This window comes from Drosophila willistoni, assembly GCF_018902025.1.
Source record: "Drosophila willistoni isolate 14030-0811.24 chromosome XR unlocalized genomic scaffold, UCI_dwil_1.1 Seg144, whole genome shotgun sequence".
NCBI classification, from domain to species: Eukaryota; Metazoa; Arthropoda; class Insecta; order Diptera; family Drosophilidae; genus Drosophila; species Drosophila willistoni.
In genome coordinates, this window is record NW_025814057.1 from 368,171 (window position 1) to 383,597 (window position 15,427).

The window sequence follows — 15,427 nt, forward strand, 5'->3', positions numbered from 1 at the left end:
CACGTTGCTGCCGGCGTTGATCGTGGCCGTCGTCGTTATTTATTTATCTCTCTGTTTTTTTGCATCTGTGTGTGTACGTATGCGTCTCTCTGCTTATGGATATATGTATATATATATATATATATATATGTGTGTGTGTGTGTGCGATCAAAAGCCGCGTTTGTAACTTGTGAACATCTGCTCCTTTAGCTCCGGCTGCGAACAACATTTGCTTTTCCATTGTTGTTGCCTTTGGGTTTGTCGTTGTTGCTTCATTTCGTTATTATCGTTTTTATTGTTGTTTTTATTTCATATGGCATATTGGCAAATGTTTATGTTGTTGTTCTTGTTGTCACTCTACTATTATTTGAGCAGCTTTTCTTCTATATGCCTATAAACGTGTAAAAACTTAGCGATCATTCTTAATTTTTGTAGATGTACATACATATATCATACATACATATACTTCTGTATGTTGAGTTAGCACTTTTGCATCTCATAAATCAAATTAGAGACCATTTAAACCTAAAGAGGTTCGCACTTGAGAAATATAGTTTCAAGTGCAAATATGTACGTCATCGAACCAAATTCTTATAGAGACATTTGACATCACCCGAAGCCAACATCACTTGACTACCTAATTTAAGTGAAAAGGACACACGCACACACATATATTTGTCCATACATGTGGACATGTGATTTACCTCTCTAAGGATACGCTCAGCCTATGGGTTTGCCTGCAGTTATTTTAAGTGATTTTAAAATGTATAAACGGGTAGAATGAACACATGAAAATTATGCCGATGTAATGATGTCAGAGCCGAATGCTGCCGGGTGCTGTAGTGAAAAGCTATGGGAGCTCTAAAGTGTACGGATGCAAAGTACTTAAGCACACACGTGAGTGTTTGAATTACAGGAAAATGCAGAGAAGCCCAGTACTGCGTAATGCTTATCGGTTAATAATTCTGCAGGTAAAGAGCGAATGAGACAAAGAGAGAAAGACAATTTTCATTGGGAATGGGCATTAACATCAGCCTGTAAAAAATACAGACAAGCAGCCGCATTCATTTGCACTCATGCTGCAACATCTGTTCCGCTGGACTCTGACATAAATCTTGAGTGACTGACCGATGAAGCGAAAGACCGCGAATTTTTCGATGGCACTGCCGCGGATTGTGAATAAAAGAAGACAATAAAATAAACCTGTTTTCCCTGGTAGAAGTCTTCAAAAAGTTGTTGAAAAGGTAATCAAAATTTCAATTCAAATTTGTATTCAAGAAGCATCTGAATATACAAATTACTAGAACAATTTAAACCTTTTAATTATAAAAATATCAGAAGTAAACAGAAAACGAAAAGGAATAAATATCGGATAAACACTTAGATCACGTAAAAGAGAAGGTCCATTGAGAGAAGGTTTATTTTGCGCATTTAAATTGCCTAGTTGACCCACTGTGTAGCGGTTATAGTTTTTCCCCTTTTCAGGTGCTTGCCAATTTCATTGAGTAACTTTTTGAATGAAATGGAATATGTCGTAGTCCCTGCGATGTGCTTGGACGTGTACACATGTTGCTGGTGTGATTTCCAGGACTTACCTTTTTTTCGGTTAGCTTCTCGCAGCGTCGCTGTTTGCAGATCTGATGACTTTTATCGTTGCGGCAAGGGGCGCATTCTCCGCAGTTGTCCTTGCGCTGGCAGCCGACGCATTCTCCGCAGCGCTTACGCTTCTTCTTTGACTGAAAGACAGAGCAGGAAGAAGTGGAGTGGTTGGCATTGGGTATATGGTAGGGGTAGGTTAGGGTAGTGGGTGGAGGTGGGTGTGGGTGACCAGATGGCTCCTGTTAATTGCAGCGGTTGCCAGTGCTCCACTACTACTTGACTTGCATTTACCCCCATATGTTCTTTTTGGCAAACTTACCTGCTTATCGGAACCATTGGCATGTGCTGTAGCATCATTGCTGTCGCCCATGCCCAAAGTACTCATAGGACTCTTGAAGTTGGCCGTACTGGAAACGGCATCGACTTGGCCAGGATTGCTTGGGTCGACGTCCATGCCGCTGGCCTCACTCTCGGCACTGGACTCGAGTGAATTGGGTCTTTGTTTCCGGCGTTCTTTCTTGCGACCCTCCAGGCGCGCAATTGGCGACTGTTGCGATTTGTCCACCCTGATGGGTGTGGTAGTTGAGGGCGTGGGTGTTGGCGTTGGCGTATGTGGTTGTGTGGTGCTAGTGGTGGTTGCATGTGGATAGCTATTCTGGCTGTTACCATCGTATGATGAGGGCGTATGCAAGCCATGTGGAACGTGCCCTACATTCTGTTGCTGGCTCCCACTGAGATCAAATTCATCTTTCTTGATAAGCATTTCGAAATCGTTGCTAGCCGCCGCTGTTGATTCCTTCTTTTGCAGGCCAGTTGTTGCGTATCCCGGTGTAAGAGGCTGGTACAATTGCAGATCGACATAGGGAGTAGATGGAGCTGGCCCCAACGGATAGCCAGAAGCAGTTCCCCTATGATGGGGATGGTGATGAGGATGATGATGTGGATTTAGGACATGATGATGAAATGCATTTGGCGGTGGTGGCGGTGCTCCCAGAGGGGTGAAACTACCCGAGGGAGGTGTGATGCTGGTCTGCATACCAGAAAGTTGTGTTAGCGGTGAGCCAACACTCATCATGCCTGGTGAACTAACGGAAATGCTCGCCGGAGACATGGCCACTGTTTGTAGGGAGCTCATGGGTGGCACATTTCCAGTTGGTACTGTTGTTGATGCCGCAGAGGTGGAAGCTGGAGCAGGTGGCATAGGTGTGCCATCTGCTATCATTTGCTCATTATAACCGTGGAATTGACTCTGGAATGACGGTAGCTTTGAAAATGGCTCAAAACCGCTTTTTATGGCTTGTTGTTGTTGTTGCTGATGTTGTTGTTGCTGTTGCTGTTGCTGTTGCTGTTGTTGCTGTTGCTGGATATTAAGAGTATGGCTAACACTGTTATCCTTGGACTCCATTTCCCAGGGACGTGTATAGCTGCCGTTGGAATTTGAATTGGAGTTGGAATTGGTGTTAGTACCGTTGGTGCCGCCTAATGCGGCGGTGGCGGCGGAAAGGGTATTGGCATTGGCATCACTGTGCCGATTACCGCTGGCAGCATTAGCATGATTGCTACTGCTGCTGTCCAAAGGAGCAGGAACTGTGGAGCTATCCTGACTACTGTTGCCGTTGGCTTGGCCTGTGGAGGTGGCCGTTGGCTGCTGCCTGGCATAGTAGTCCCAATGGTGTTGCTGCTGTTGATCGACAAGTTGTTGTTGTTGTTGTTGATAGTGTTGCTGATAGTGCGTGTGATAAGGTGTTGTATAGTGCTGACTCAAGGTGCTCAATTGGTTGAGATGAGTGTTGTGAAGGCTCGTTACTGAGGCTGTCGAGTTGCTGGCAATGATGTTGTTGCTGTTGCTGGCACTATTGCTGCTGTCAATTGGGCCGCCGGTGCTGCTGCTTTGGGCAATTATTGAAGACGCCATCTAAGCTTGCATTGGGGCATGGCTACGCAGATCTTGGCACTGCCACTGCGTGGGTTTTTATTTTAAGGGAACAACCGAAAGCCGTTAACCGAAGAAAACGAAAGACCGTAAAACGCTTGGCAAAATTTTTTTGTACTTTTTTTTGTATTTTTTTGGAGTTGCGTCAATAAAACGTTATTTCTTTTTGTACTTACAGAGAAATTTTGCACTTGTCTCTCTTTTTTTGTGTGAATATGTTTGTCTGTATAGGTTTATATCCTTTTGTTTGCAATTGAACTCTTTATTGAGGTAGTTTTTGATTAATTTTCAACTTTTCGTTTGAACATTATTTAAATGAATTAGATTTTTTTTTTTGCTTTTAGTTTTTACTTTTGACTAAAATTGCCACAGTATTTGCTTTGCTTTTTGAACTCACGGGTTTTGCTTATATGTTTGTAGTATGATCGTGTATGTGTGCATTTATTTGAGTGTGTACTCTATTTGTTTATGTAAATTTGTTTTTTGTTTAATGCTTAATTACATTGAGTTAATATAGCTATATAAATACTTGTTATTGTAATTGCTGTTGGTTTTGTAAAAGTGCTATTATTAAATTGATATTGATTCTTGTTAAAATTTGTAATTTGTTAAATATTAAAACGTTGGTTTTTTCTTTTTTGTGTTTATTTGTTGTTTTTTTGTACTTTATTTGTGTTGTAAAACGGCAGCTATGCAAAATTGTTGATAAATTTTTGTTGTTTATGCAGACTTCTTCGATTTGGTTGTAAAATTTGTTGTAAAACTTTTAATTTGTATGCGTTGTTGATTTATTTTTTAATATTAATTTATCTTTGTTATTTTGATATATAATTAATGAAATTTTTTGTACTCTGGTTGATCTTGTATTTTTTTGTTTTGTTAAAATTTGAAATTGCGTTTTGTTGTATATATAAAAAATAGTTGCGGTAAAATTAGTATATCTTTTTGTGTTATTTTTTTTTTGTTGTAATTTTATTAATTATTTGTATTACTTATTTCGTATGCTTAATGTTGAAAAATCTTTGTCTTCAGTTTGTTTGTTTGTTGGTTAGCTTACAAATTAATTAAACATTACTTCGTTAATTTTTATACTTAATAAATTTAATCATATCATATAGTTCAAATATTATATAATTATGCTTTATATAATTTGCATTCGTGTTTTTTTTTTTTTGTTATGTTTTTGGTTTCGAGTTCGGGAATTTCAGTTTTGATTATGAGCCAAATCATTTGGCAAATTACGTATGTGCCAAAATGTGTCTATTTGTTGGTTCTGCTGTAGCAAGTACTATCAAATCCTTTGGTTAAAAGCTGAAATCGACATAACAGTTAATATTGATAAGTAAGCTAAAACATTGAGATTTTAAACAAAATGTTGGTTCCCTCTGCCTTCTTCCTACTATTTTCTTCCTGTTAAGCTGGACAAACTCTGTCTTCAATCTAATTTTTTCACATTTTTTTTGCCTTTTTTTTGTATTTTTCTCAACTTCAACACATAATTATGGTCTTTGACTATATAATGAGCGGCGTTCGCCAAGTCCAAGTCCAAGTCGACTGAGCTGGCAGGAAGCGGCAAAAAATGTAAAGGACACTCACTTCGAACTTTTTTTTTATTGCCGCTGACGCTCTGATGTTGTTGTTTCTGGTGGTGGTGCTGCTGCTTGTATGTAAGTTATGCTGCCAAGTTTCTTTGGCTTATACACACATACAAACAGACAAATACATACATACATACATATAGACATACACAGCGCGTATTTCAGTTGCCTTCCTCCTACCTACACCCTGTAACCCTGTTTAAAAGGGTAGCATAGGCTCTACCAAATCATTGCGAAAGCCAAGCCAATCTAGCCATGTCCGTCCGTCTATCCGTCGGAGACTTTAAGAGGTCGAGCGACCATGTTTAGTATGCAGACTCATTTAGAATGTTTGTAGATCGAGTTTATTAAAAATTTTGTATACGCCCCGAAATGGTAAAAGTGGAGCATTTAATTTTGTTCTCAATATTTGTTTTAAAAATCGCATTAAAAATGGTAAAGTATAAACGTTTCACCTTGGGGAAGTTGGCCGCTGTGCGCTAAGGTGCTCCTGTGTTGAGATAGTCCACTTGGTGCATGGTATACCGCAGTCGATGCCATGCCTTGGTCTCTTAATTTTTTGTTGTTGTCATTTTCTGTTTTATTTTTTCCTGTTATATTTTTTCTTTCTCTTTGTTTTTTTTTTTTTTGTCTCTTCTGTATAACATTTTTTTTGTATGGCACAGGTGTACTTTTTTTTGCACGTCCTTTTTGCATTTTAGCAACATTTTGTTGCGCTTCAGAAAGTTCATTGGGCTCTCTTTCGCCCATAATATGCCTTAAACCTGAGCCATCCTATAGGGAATTTTGTTTTATTTTTTTCGTTGCCTCGTTTTGTGTTTTTTGTCGCTGGGTTCACTTGGGTGTTGAAGTGAGTGAGAATTCTTTTTTAGACAGGAGCAACTTTGATGGCAAACAATTAATGGATTCAAGTATGAAAACTACAGATGATAGGAGAAGTTGGAGACCCATAATTAATTGCACTTTCAGGATCATGGTGATAAGAAGAGGCTTTCTTTCGCAATACGATTCCTCACGAATTGGTGAAAATGTTCTACATAGTCCTGTCAGATTATTCCCCGACTCATCGGCATTATGTTTTGGCTATGCTCGCTCTCTCGTCATGTTTGCACATTGTTGCAGAACGAACAATTAAAGTCTGATTATTTTGTCGACTGCCTGCAATTTGCGTGTTGCAATTTGGTTCCCTTTTAAGCGTAGTCTCTCCCTTTTTCTCTCATTCTCTTTCCCTGTCTCTTTCTGTTAATAAAACGGTAAAAGGCCAACGGCCAGCAAAAAAGAACCTGCAGCAGAAAAATATACCAGAAACGACGATGCGAACAAGAGAAGGCAAAAAATTAAAAAGCGCAAAAAGGAAGAAAAAACTTTTGCAGCTGCCACAATTTGCTGCACTTTCCGTTTTATGCGATTCCGTTTCGCGTTTCCACTTTTTATTCATCGGAGTTACGAACATTACGCTTGACGTTTCGCGATAAAGATCCCGCGTAATGCAATGGTAAAATTAGGCCAACATGTGCACAATTAAAGAAGTTTCTGCGTGGCTGAGAGACTCTTCAGCTGAGAATAAGTTGAGACAATCTTCTCACCCGCCGCCTTATTCACCTTTTCGTTTTTTTTTTGTTGTTCGATTTTCTTATACACTTGCAAAATGGTCACTTGTGTAAGAAGTACATATATATATTTATGATCAGCACTACGAGTACAACTGATCAGTACCTCAAGCACTACGAGCACGATCGAAGAACTATATTATATATTTGCACAGGAAGGGCTTATCCAGCAAATAATTTTTGTTAAAAGAATCTTTTTTAGTTTTTGCTCCTTACGTTTTTAAAATTTGACTAAAATCGAATCACTATATCACATATCATACAAACTATGATTCTTTGTATGAGTTTGTAGGTGGTTTTTACATTTAGGTAGGGTATACGAGCTTGCTATTTGCCATGCCTCTGGATTTGATAAATTTTCGGGTATTTAAATCAGAAATGTGTTTTCATCTCGCGGCCCTTTCGGTTAAGCTATCCTCGTTTCCGGCTGCGTTATGACATATGTACATATGTACATATCTTCTATCTATTTTATAAATTGTGAACTTTTCAAGTAATCTAATTGGTAATCAAATTTGGTATTGCTTTATCTTATCATGAAGTTTATGTTATGCTCAACTTTAGCTCCAATGTTATAAATGATTGCAAAAACTAAATAAACACACACACACACACATGGAGAGAGAGGGAAAGAGAGAGAGAGAGAGAGAGAGAGACAGAGAGTAAGAGAAGAGGAACAATGCCGTTAATTCAGTAGAAATGTTGCTACAAAATTTATTTCAATTTTTTTTTTTTGAATTTGCAAATAAAACACGCAGCACCACGCAAGCCTTACATATGTAGTTTGGTATATACATTTAAAAGTACATACATATGCACATACATGTATATATGTATCTATCATATCGTACCGAACAATGCGTCATTTGGAAAACAAAGTTGGAATGACGAAGGAATGGAGGAATCGAGCAGTTGCAATGGTATGGAAATGGCAGCAGACGCCGCAAAAAAAAAATAGGTTACACACACAAAAACACCCAGTCACTTGAAAATACTCGCTGACTCGTTGCGTATGTAACAGAGGAAGGTAACACGGGAACTCAGCCATGACGCTACCTGCAGGCTGTTCATAGTTTTTGTTTTTCCTTTCTTTTTTTGCAAAGAACCCAACTGACTTTTATTTGTTTGTGTGAAACAAGTGCTGCAAGTTGAGGTCCTGTTCCGTATATAACACCCTACATACATAGGTTTTCCGTTTGTCCCATCATCCATTCATTTCTTTGTGACTGTCCAGTCGGCGGTACTGACTCCTTTTCTCTCCTCTGTATTTCAATGCAATATTTTAATATGCAATCTGCACATTTTCCGCTAGTTTACAACTTTTCTGCTCATATGAAAATTGTTTTGCAAGAAAAAAGAGTGCAGAGAGAAAAAAACTAGAATTGCTGTTAAAATGTGTTTTATTAAAAATTCCACTAGCATTTTGTTACACACCATGGAAAATATCTTACAAGTTAATGAAGATAATTTCCTCCTTGTTCATTTTGTGTGCTTTAGTATTGCCAGTGGGAGGGTGAAGGTGCAAAAGGGTTGGGTAAAATTTTACAATACATATGAAGCCCTTGAACTGAGTATGCGATAAAATGAGAATTTTCAGCAAATTGCACTCGAAGTTCCTGAAATATTAACCCATGGCTTGACTTTGACTATTTACCCCATTTAAAGAAAAAACACATACATACATATGTAGAAAAGAAATATAAAATAGAGCAATTATCAACATGAGACTTCATTTATTGGTTGTGATTTTTAGTAGAGAAATTCAAATTTGACCTTTTAAGCCACAGAGGTATTTAACTAGACAAAGTCTAATAATGAATATTTCAAATCTCCTATTCATATTAAATATTCGTTTTATGATACATATGTATATCAGAAAAAAATACGTTATAATTGTTGTAATTCAAATGGGTTAATTCGCCATTATGTTCCTGTGTGTCACGTGTAAATTGAGTTGTGAAGTAGCTTTTTGTGTGGTGTGGGAGGGCTTGGGGGCCGGTGCGGATAAAATGAAACATGCAGAAGCCATACAAGGAGTCGTGTAAATAAGGAGAATGAGGATGGCTATGCCTGTTTACGCATAGAATTCGCTCAGAGAAATACATATGCTTATGAAGAACAAGAAGGTGGTGTGGGCTACTAGAGGGTCGGGAGGCGTGGGGCATGGCCTGTTACTTCCTCTGCCTACACTTTTACCTTCGAGATTTACGAGTTTGTCATTTACTTCACATACTTTCAAAGTCACGCACATTGCCGTTTGTGTGTGTGGGTGGTTGCATGACTAGATGTATGTATGTATGTATTCTTCTCTTTTCTCTAGGTCAAAGCCTTAATTTGCCTGCGTGTCCTTTTCGCTTCACCTGCGAGCGCTTCTTTTCTGTGTTTTTTTTTTTTTTTTGGCATGTATTTTATGAATGAAAAGGAAAACAAAATATCTGTATATGTGTATGTCATACTGTGAGTGTATGCGTTTTGTGTATGTGTGAGTTACTGAACTTGCAACAAAGTGCGTGTCTTTGGGTATTTATAGCAAACATGAGCTGCTAATTCATTGGGGGTAATCGCCTGAGATGGACAAATGGCTGCAACGCGGAGTCATAAAACATAAAACAAAAATAAAACTGCAGCAGCCACATTAGCGGCCAGTTGGCGGCACATGTGTGTTTGCCTTGGTCATGACTAAAAGATACACCCAGATGCAAAGATATGTATATACAGCCACAGCTATAGATACATTTATCTGTCCGTTGTTGAACTTGAACTTCTTTTCCTTGCTGCCAGCCGCCTTCAATTTGCTTGCCTTTTATTATTTATTTTTCTTTAAATTCTTTTTATTGCCATGTCAAGGCAGTTTTGGAGTCGGCAACGTACAGTGGGACATTGGGGCTAACTAGCGAGCGAGAGAAGGTTCTTTCTAATGTGTTTGGTCGATCTTGTATTGCCAATTAAATGGGTTTATTTTTGATCATCTTTGTTTTGATATTTAGAAATTATTTTTGTTTTAAATTGAAATACCTTTTCACTTTAATTCTGCACACTGCCCCTTTTGTGTCTGCAATGCCTTTACTTTCGTTTCCTTATTTTCCTTTACTTTTCTTTTGGTTTTTTTCGGTTTATTTTTTATTTTTTTTTATTTTTATACTTTGTTTTGGTTTTTTTTTGGCGCTTCTGTTTTGAGCGCGCCAAAAGAAGCCGCTGTATGCCTGCCTGACTGCCTTCTTCTCTGACTGTGTATTTGCAAGTGTGTGTATCTTTGTGTTCAAGTTTTGTAGCTGTCTTTGGCGTACGCACGTTACTGTTAGTTACGAGTAGCTGTGAGTCTTGCTTATTGTTGTTCTTGTTGTTGTTGTTGTCTTCACGTTCTTGGCACGTTTTCAGTGCCTGAGAATGGCATAATTCTTCAGAGAGCCAGAGCCAAAGACGGAATCAGCTCCAGCTTTGGCCTGCTGCTTTTTAATTTAACTTCATGACGTTCGCTTGTCACATATGCTCCATATACATATATATATATATATATGTATATATATATTTTTTTTTTTTATATACATATATATATGTACGTATATAAGTCTGTGTGTTGGCATACAATGATACAAAACCATATACAAATGATGCTGTGCCAATGCTAATGCCAGCAACAGTTTTTGTATTTTCTTTTGTATTAGTTGTCATTACTCATTTCTACATAGTATTATTTCCTTGTCAATTTAAAAATTGTTGCCAGACGTTAACCCTCTATGTTTTATTTGATTTCTTCTTGTTTGTGCTTATTTGTTTTGCTTGCATTTTTTATTGTTTTTTTGGCGGCTGTTTGTTGTTATTTTTGATCACTAAATTCTCAAGTAATTCTACCAAACATTAAATGAAGTAGGTATCGCTCTTTGTCATCATTTTCTTCAGTTAAACTTAACTTATCCCATAGCTAATGTCGTTAAATAAACTCTTCAGTTTCCTGTTATCCAACAATATTTGCTAAGTTAGCTAAATTAAAATATTGGGGTAACTGGGTCCAGATTTCCGACTCGCGTCGGAGATCGCTCCCTTTATTTTCATATTTAGATCGAATTCTAATTGAATTCGATTTTCTGTTATTACAATGACAGATGCTGTTACTGAAGCTTAACTTTATTGCCTTTTAGTATCGATCGGCCAACATGTCGTATACACGCTTTTTAGTAAGAAACTTTTCCTTTTTAAATATTTTACCTATTATTTTTTATATATATTCATACGATATAGTTTCAAAAAATTCTTTACACTTTGCCACCCTGTAGCACAAAAATAGTTCCAATTGATTTGGTCCTGTCAATCAATTTCCACCAGGTTTTTTTAGCTTAAGTACTCTAATTTATTTCATTATAAATTACTTTTAACCCTTTTTACGACTTTTTACTGGTTTTATGCCACCATTGTAAATACGATTAACATCATAAATGTTATCGAAATATTTTGGAAGATTAAGAAAGTATCGAAACTTTTGTCAAAATTACCTAAGCAGATAGGCTTTCGGGAACTAAACAACTATTGATTTGAAATTTCAGTGTACAAACCGTTATTAATCCATTGCCGCTGTTTCTGTGATAATTTCGTATAGGAAACTATAGAATAATTTAAATTCCAAGATTTTGACACCAAAAAAAAAAGGGAAATACAAAAAAAAAAAAAAAAATTGTTTTGTCGAAACAAATTGAGAACGCGACGCGGAATAAAACTAACGTAAATGATAAGGTTAAGGATGCGTTTAACACAAATTAGCCGTTGTATATATCGTAGCGGATGTTGTTGTTATCAGTTGCACTAGCATCATGGTTATCCTTGATCCTCTCCGTCTTACAAACACTCGTGCATCCCGTAATATTGTCAATACATTTTCAAATAAAATAATTCATTTTCACTTTGGTTTCGGGCTTGTTGTTTTTAAAATAATATATAAGTTCTCGAATCTGTAGAACAGCCAACGGCAATGGTGCAACACAGTTTTGATCTTTTTATTTGTGTTTATATGAAGGATACAAAATATATTTAACGAATGCGGATTTCCACCCTTCGAAACCGAAGGATACACAACAACTGAATCGCGAGTGCGAGTGCGAATGGGAGAAAAACGAACCAACCGACACCGACGCATCGAACTTGTTGCACTGTAAACTAACAGAGTGCTGTAGTCCCGCAGAATGTATCTTTCACTGCTGTTAGGTAGTTTGATCAAACTGCATTAAAGTATTCTGCGTTCATGTGTAAGATATTTTTATTTTTAAGGTATAGAAAACCATTTTAAATTACGTCAATAAAATATTTTCATCTTGAAACACTTGGGGTTTGGCCATATTTCATATCTTCTGGAGTTTAACTAACCATGTCCTGAATCGGGCTTTTCGCGGTACCCACATGCTTACACATTCAATGACAAATCCACACATATACAAACACTGCTGCATGTGTATGCATATGCCCTGTACAGTTGTTCCAATTAAAAAATTGTTCCCCCACTTCGCGAAACTTTGTAATTTACACTTCAGCAAAATTTAGTTAGAAACATTTGTTAAATTAATTTACCAGGCATATATATTAAGTTTTTTCGAATTTTGGTGTATTAACAGTTCTATATTATAACACCACATACATTAATATAATTATTAATTGATATTATTAATTGGTAAAATGGTCCTAATTGAGATACTTTTTTTAAGTGCTTCCAACTGTGAGCTCTTCGTTGGTTCTATTTAGCCCAGTACCAAGTTTGCGGCTGTTGCTGCTGCTGTTGTTTTTGTACCGGTTGAGTGTGCTATATCCCGGCTATGCATTGGTTGTTGCTGTTGGGAATTTTTTTTAGTGCTACAATTTGTAAAGAGTTGGAGCCGAAAATGAAATGAAAAACAAATGAAAATAAAGAGAGAAAAGTGGGCGGCCATTGCTGCTGCTGTTGGCTCTATATGTCAGTTGATTTCATTTCACTTTTTGTTTTATTTTCGGACCTCGTTTTGCCTTAACTATTAGTCGAGCTTTGTGCACCGTTCAACTGGAATTTTTGTTCGTGTTACTGCTGATGTTGCTCTAGGATCCCTTTACTGCATAGACGTGAACAAAAAAAAAAAGATGGGAAAACAGAAAAACCTTGACAGTTGCATTGTTGCCTGACTCTGAGCGGGAATGGAATTGGAAAACGTTACGTCAGTCAGTTATTTGCATTGCGTAATGGAACACCATCCCAAAACCCAAACCCAACCCTTGTGCTGTGTGCCTTATTCTTATGCTGGCAGGGAACACTGACCTGTCCTACACACGAAAAATCACACACAAACACACACAGGCAAACGCACTATGGCGAATGTAGTTACATCTGCACAAACAAGATGCAGCCGGCTAGTTTTGGTGGGCCCACCGAAAGTTCCTTTCATGTGAATTAGGTGCAGTAGTTGTATTTCTGACTCCAACTTCATGCTAAATGCAAACTCTGACTTTTGCCAGAAAGTTGGTGGTTCTTTGGTTCAAAGTATGCGTGCCCTTTGTCAGGACAGCAAAGGACATTCACAATGCAGTTCAGTGGTAAGAGTTCAGGGAAATACGAGAGAACAAAATTTCTGACAGTTGCCAAGTGCCGCATATTTGAAAGAGAAGCGAAGCAAAAAAAAACTATATGTCCTAGAAATAAAAAATATATTCAAGAAATGGGAAACGACTTATCGAAATTCTACTGATCTCATCTCGGCTAATTCAATCCAGCTATTAGTCTCTTCTTACTGTAAAGTCCCTTATATGGGGATCTAAATTGGGATTTGTATATGATAATTTCGAATGCCAGATTTCTTATTTGAACCAATAATGGTAAACAATTAGCGCAACCAATAATATATACTATGTATAAAGTCATGGAGAGAGAGAAACCAAATTCAAAAGTCCTTACAAAAATTTCTGCAAGAGGCAAACGAAAAGGAAGAAAAACTCTACCATCAGCTCTCAACTGGCATCTCTGTTTCTATATCTCTGTGAGGCAACTGCACGTAATACGAGTAAAGCAAGCCAAATGCATTAACAGCCAGCAGCAACTTGCACACACACACACACACACACATACACACAGTGTGGCGTGGTTGTATATATATACATATATATATATAAGTATATATGTATACATATATAAACATACATAGATACACATACAATACTCCGTCACTAATACACTCGCATATTTATATTTGTGCCATTACAGCCCTTGTTGTTGCTGTTGTACGAGTTTTGAGTTTTCCGAAATCATGAAAGGAGCAGATGTTAAATTTTTATACACAAACGTTGTTGCTGCTGCTGGCTCAGCTGGCGTTGCTGTTGCTGTTGCTGCTTTTTCTTCTTTATGTGCTGCATTATTATTGCTCTCTGCCGCTGGTTTCCTTTCGCACTGCCCTTAGCTCCTTTTTCATCTCCTTGCCACGGTGCTTGTCCAGGCACCCTTCCCTTCTCTCCCCGTGCCCTGTCCTGCGCTCTCTTTTTCTCTTACTTACTGTTCATGTTGGTTACCAAGCAGCCACAGCACTGTTTTTTTTTTGTTTTGTTCGTCTTTATATGTTCCTGTTGTTGGTGGCAGAAACTTCAGCTGCTCTTCATTTAACGCGAGTAGTTGGCGAGATCTTTGGACAGTGAGCACTTTGGCAAGTTGAGTTATTTTTTGCTCACTTTACACTTGTTGTCCTGGTAAGTAATTTTACCCCATCCATATAGGATTTTAATTGTACCAATTCTTATTTCATACCTTCTATCTCTATTTTGCCGTTCTTATCCTGCGTCCTTACCTGATTTGTCAATGTCGTTTGAAGTCCTTATTGATGTACCTGGCAAGCTGCATCGCCTATCGCTTTCTCGCTCTCTCTCTCTCTCTCTCTCTCTCTCTCTCTCTCTCTCTCTTCCTTTCTCTCCCACTCTGTTGTGCTCACTGCATATTGGAAACAATGGTTTTCCATTTGCTGATGCTAATCATTGCTAAAACACTATACACACTTACACACATACACATAGTGGATAAACTATCCCTCAGCTGAAAGAGCCAGAGGGGTGTGAGATTCAAAAGAGATCTCTCCGTTGACTCGCAGTGGGTGGGTTTTGTCCGCTAACTGTGCCAGTTCTGCTTTGTTTGTTTGTTGTTGTCTTTTACTTTTTTTTACTTGGCCTAGGCCACGTTACCTAATTTGGTAAAAAGGGAAAGAAAGCAAATTTCATCAAAAGAAGATATTACTAATGTATATTGAACGTATTTTAGTAAAAAAAAAATCGCAAAATAGATATTCTGTGATCTTGTAGTAACTCTACGATGCGTGTTTCGATATGCTCTAGATCATTGAACTTAATTGTGATCACATATTTTTTAAGAATAATTTTCCTCCATTCTTTGAATGGGAAATGTGTATGTATATTTATGGCGTAACAATATACATAGTTACACAAAAAAAAAACATAGTGGACACCACAATTTATATTTATATATTTTACTATAAATTTATAAATGTATTAAAGTCGATGAAACGTATGTAACAGGCAAAAGAAAGCTTTTCGACCCAATTGAGTATATGCATATGTATGTACATACATATATATTCTTGATCAGCAGCAACCTACTAAAAAACAAGCCATTTATGTCTGTAAACGTTCACACTGAATTAAAATGTCAAAGGGAAATCCGTTTTATATACATACGTATGTATGTACATATATACACATAC

The 15,427-nt window shown here is 37.5% G+C and overlaps 1 protein-coding gene across 1 annotated transcript in view; it reads right to left on the reverse strand.

Annotated features, from left to right (window-relative positions):
- Window positions 1–3,800, reverse strand: part of LOC6639345 (DNA N6-methyl adenine demethylase) — an 84,817-nt gene extending 81,017 nt beyond the window's left edge. The window contains 2 exon segments of the mRNA XM_023181731.2: window positions 1,575–1,715; window positions 1,898–3,800. Coding sequence (XP_023037499.2) covers window positions 1,575–1,715; window positions 1,898–3,493 — 1,737 coding nt within the window. The 5' untranslated portion in view covers window positions 3,494–3,800.
- Window positions 3,801–15,427: the final 11,627 nt, after the last annotated feature.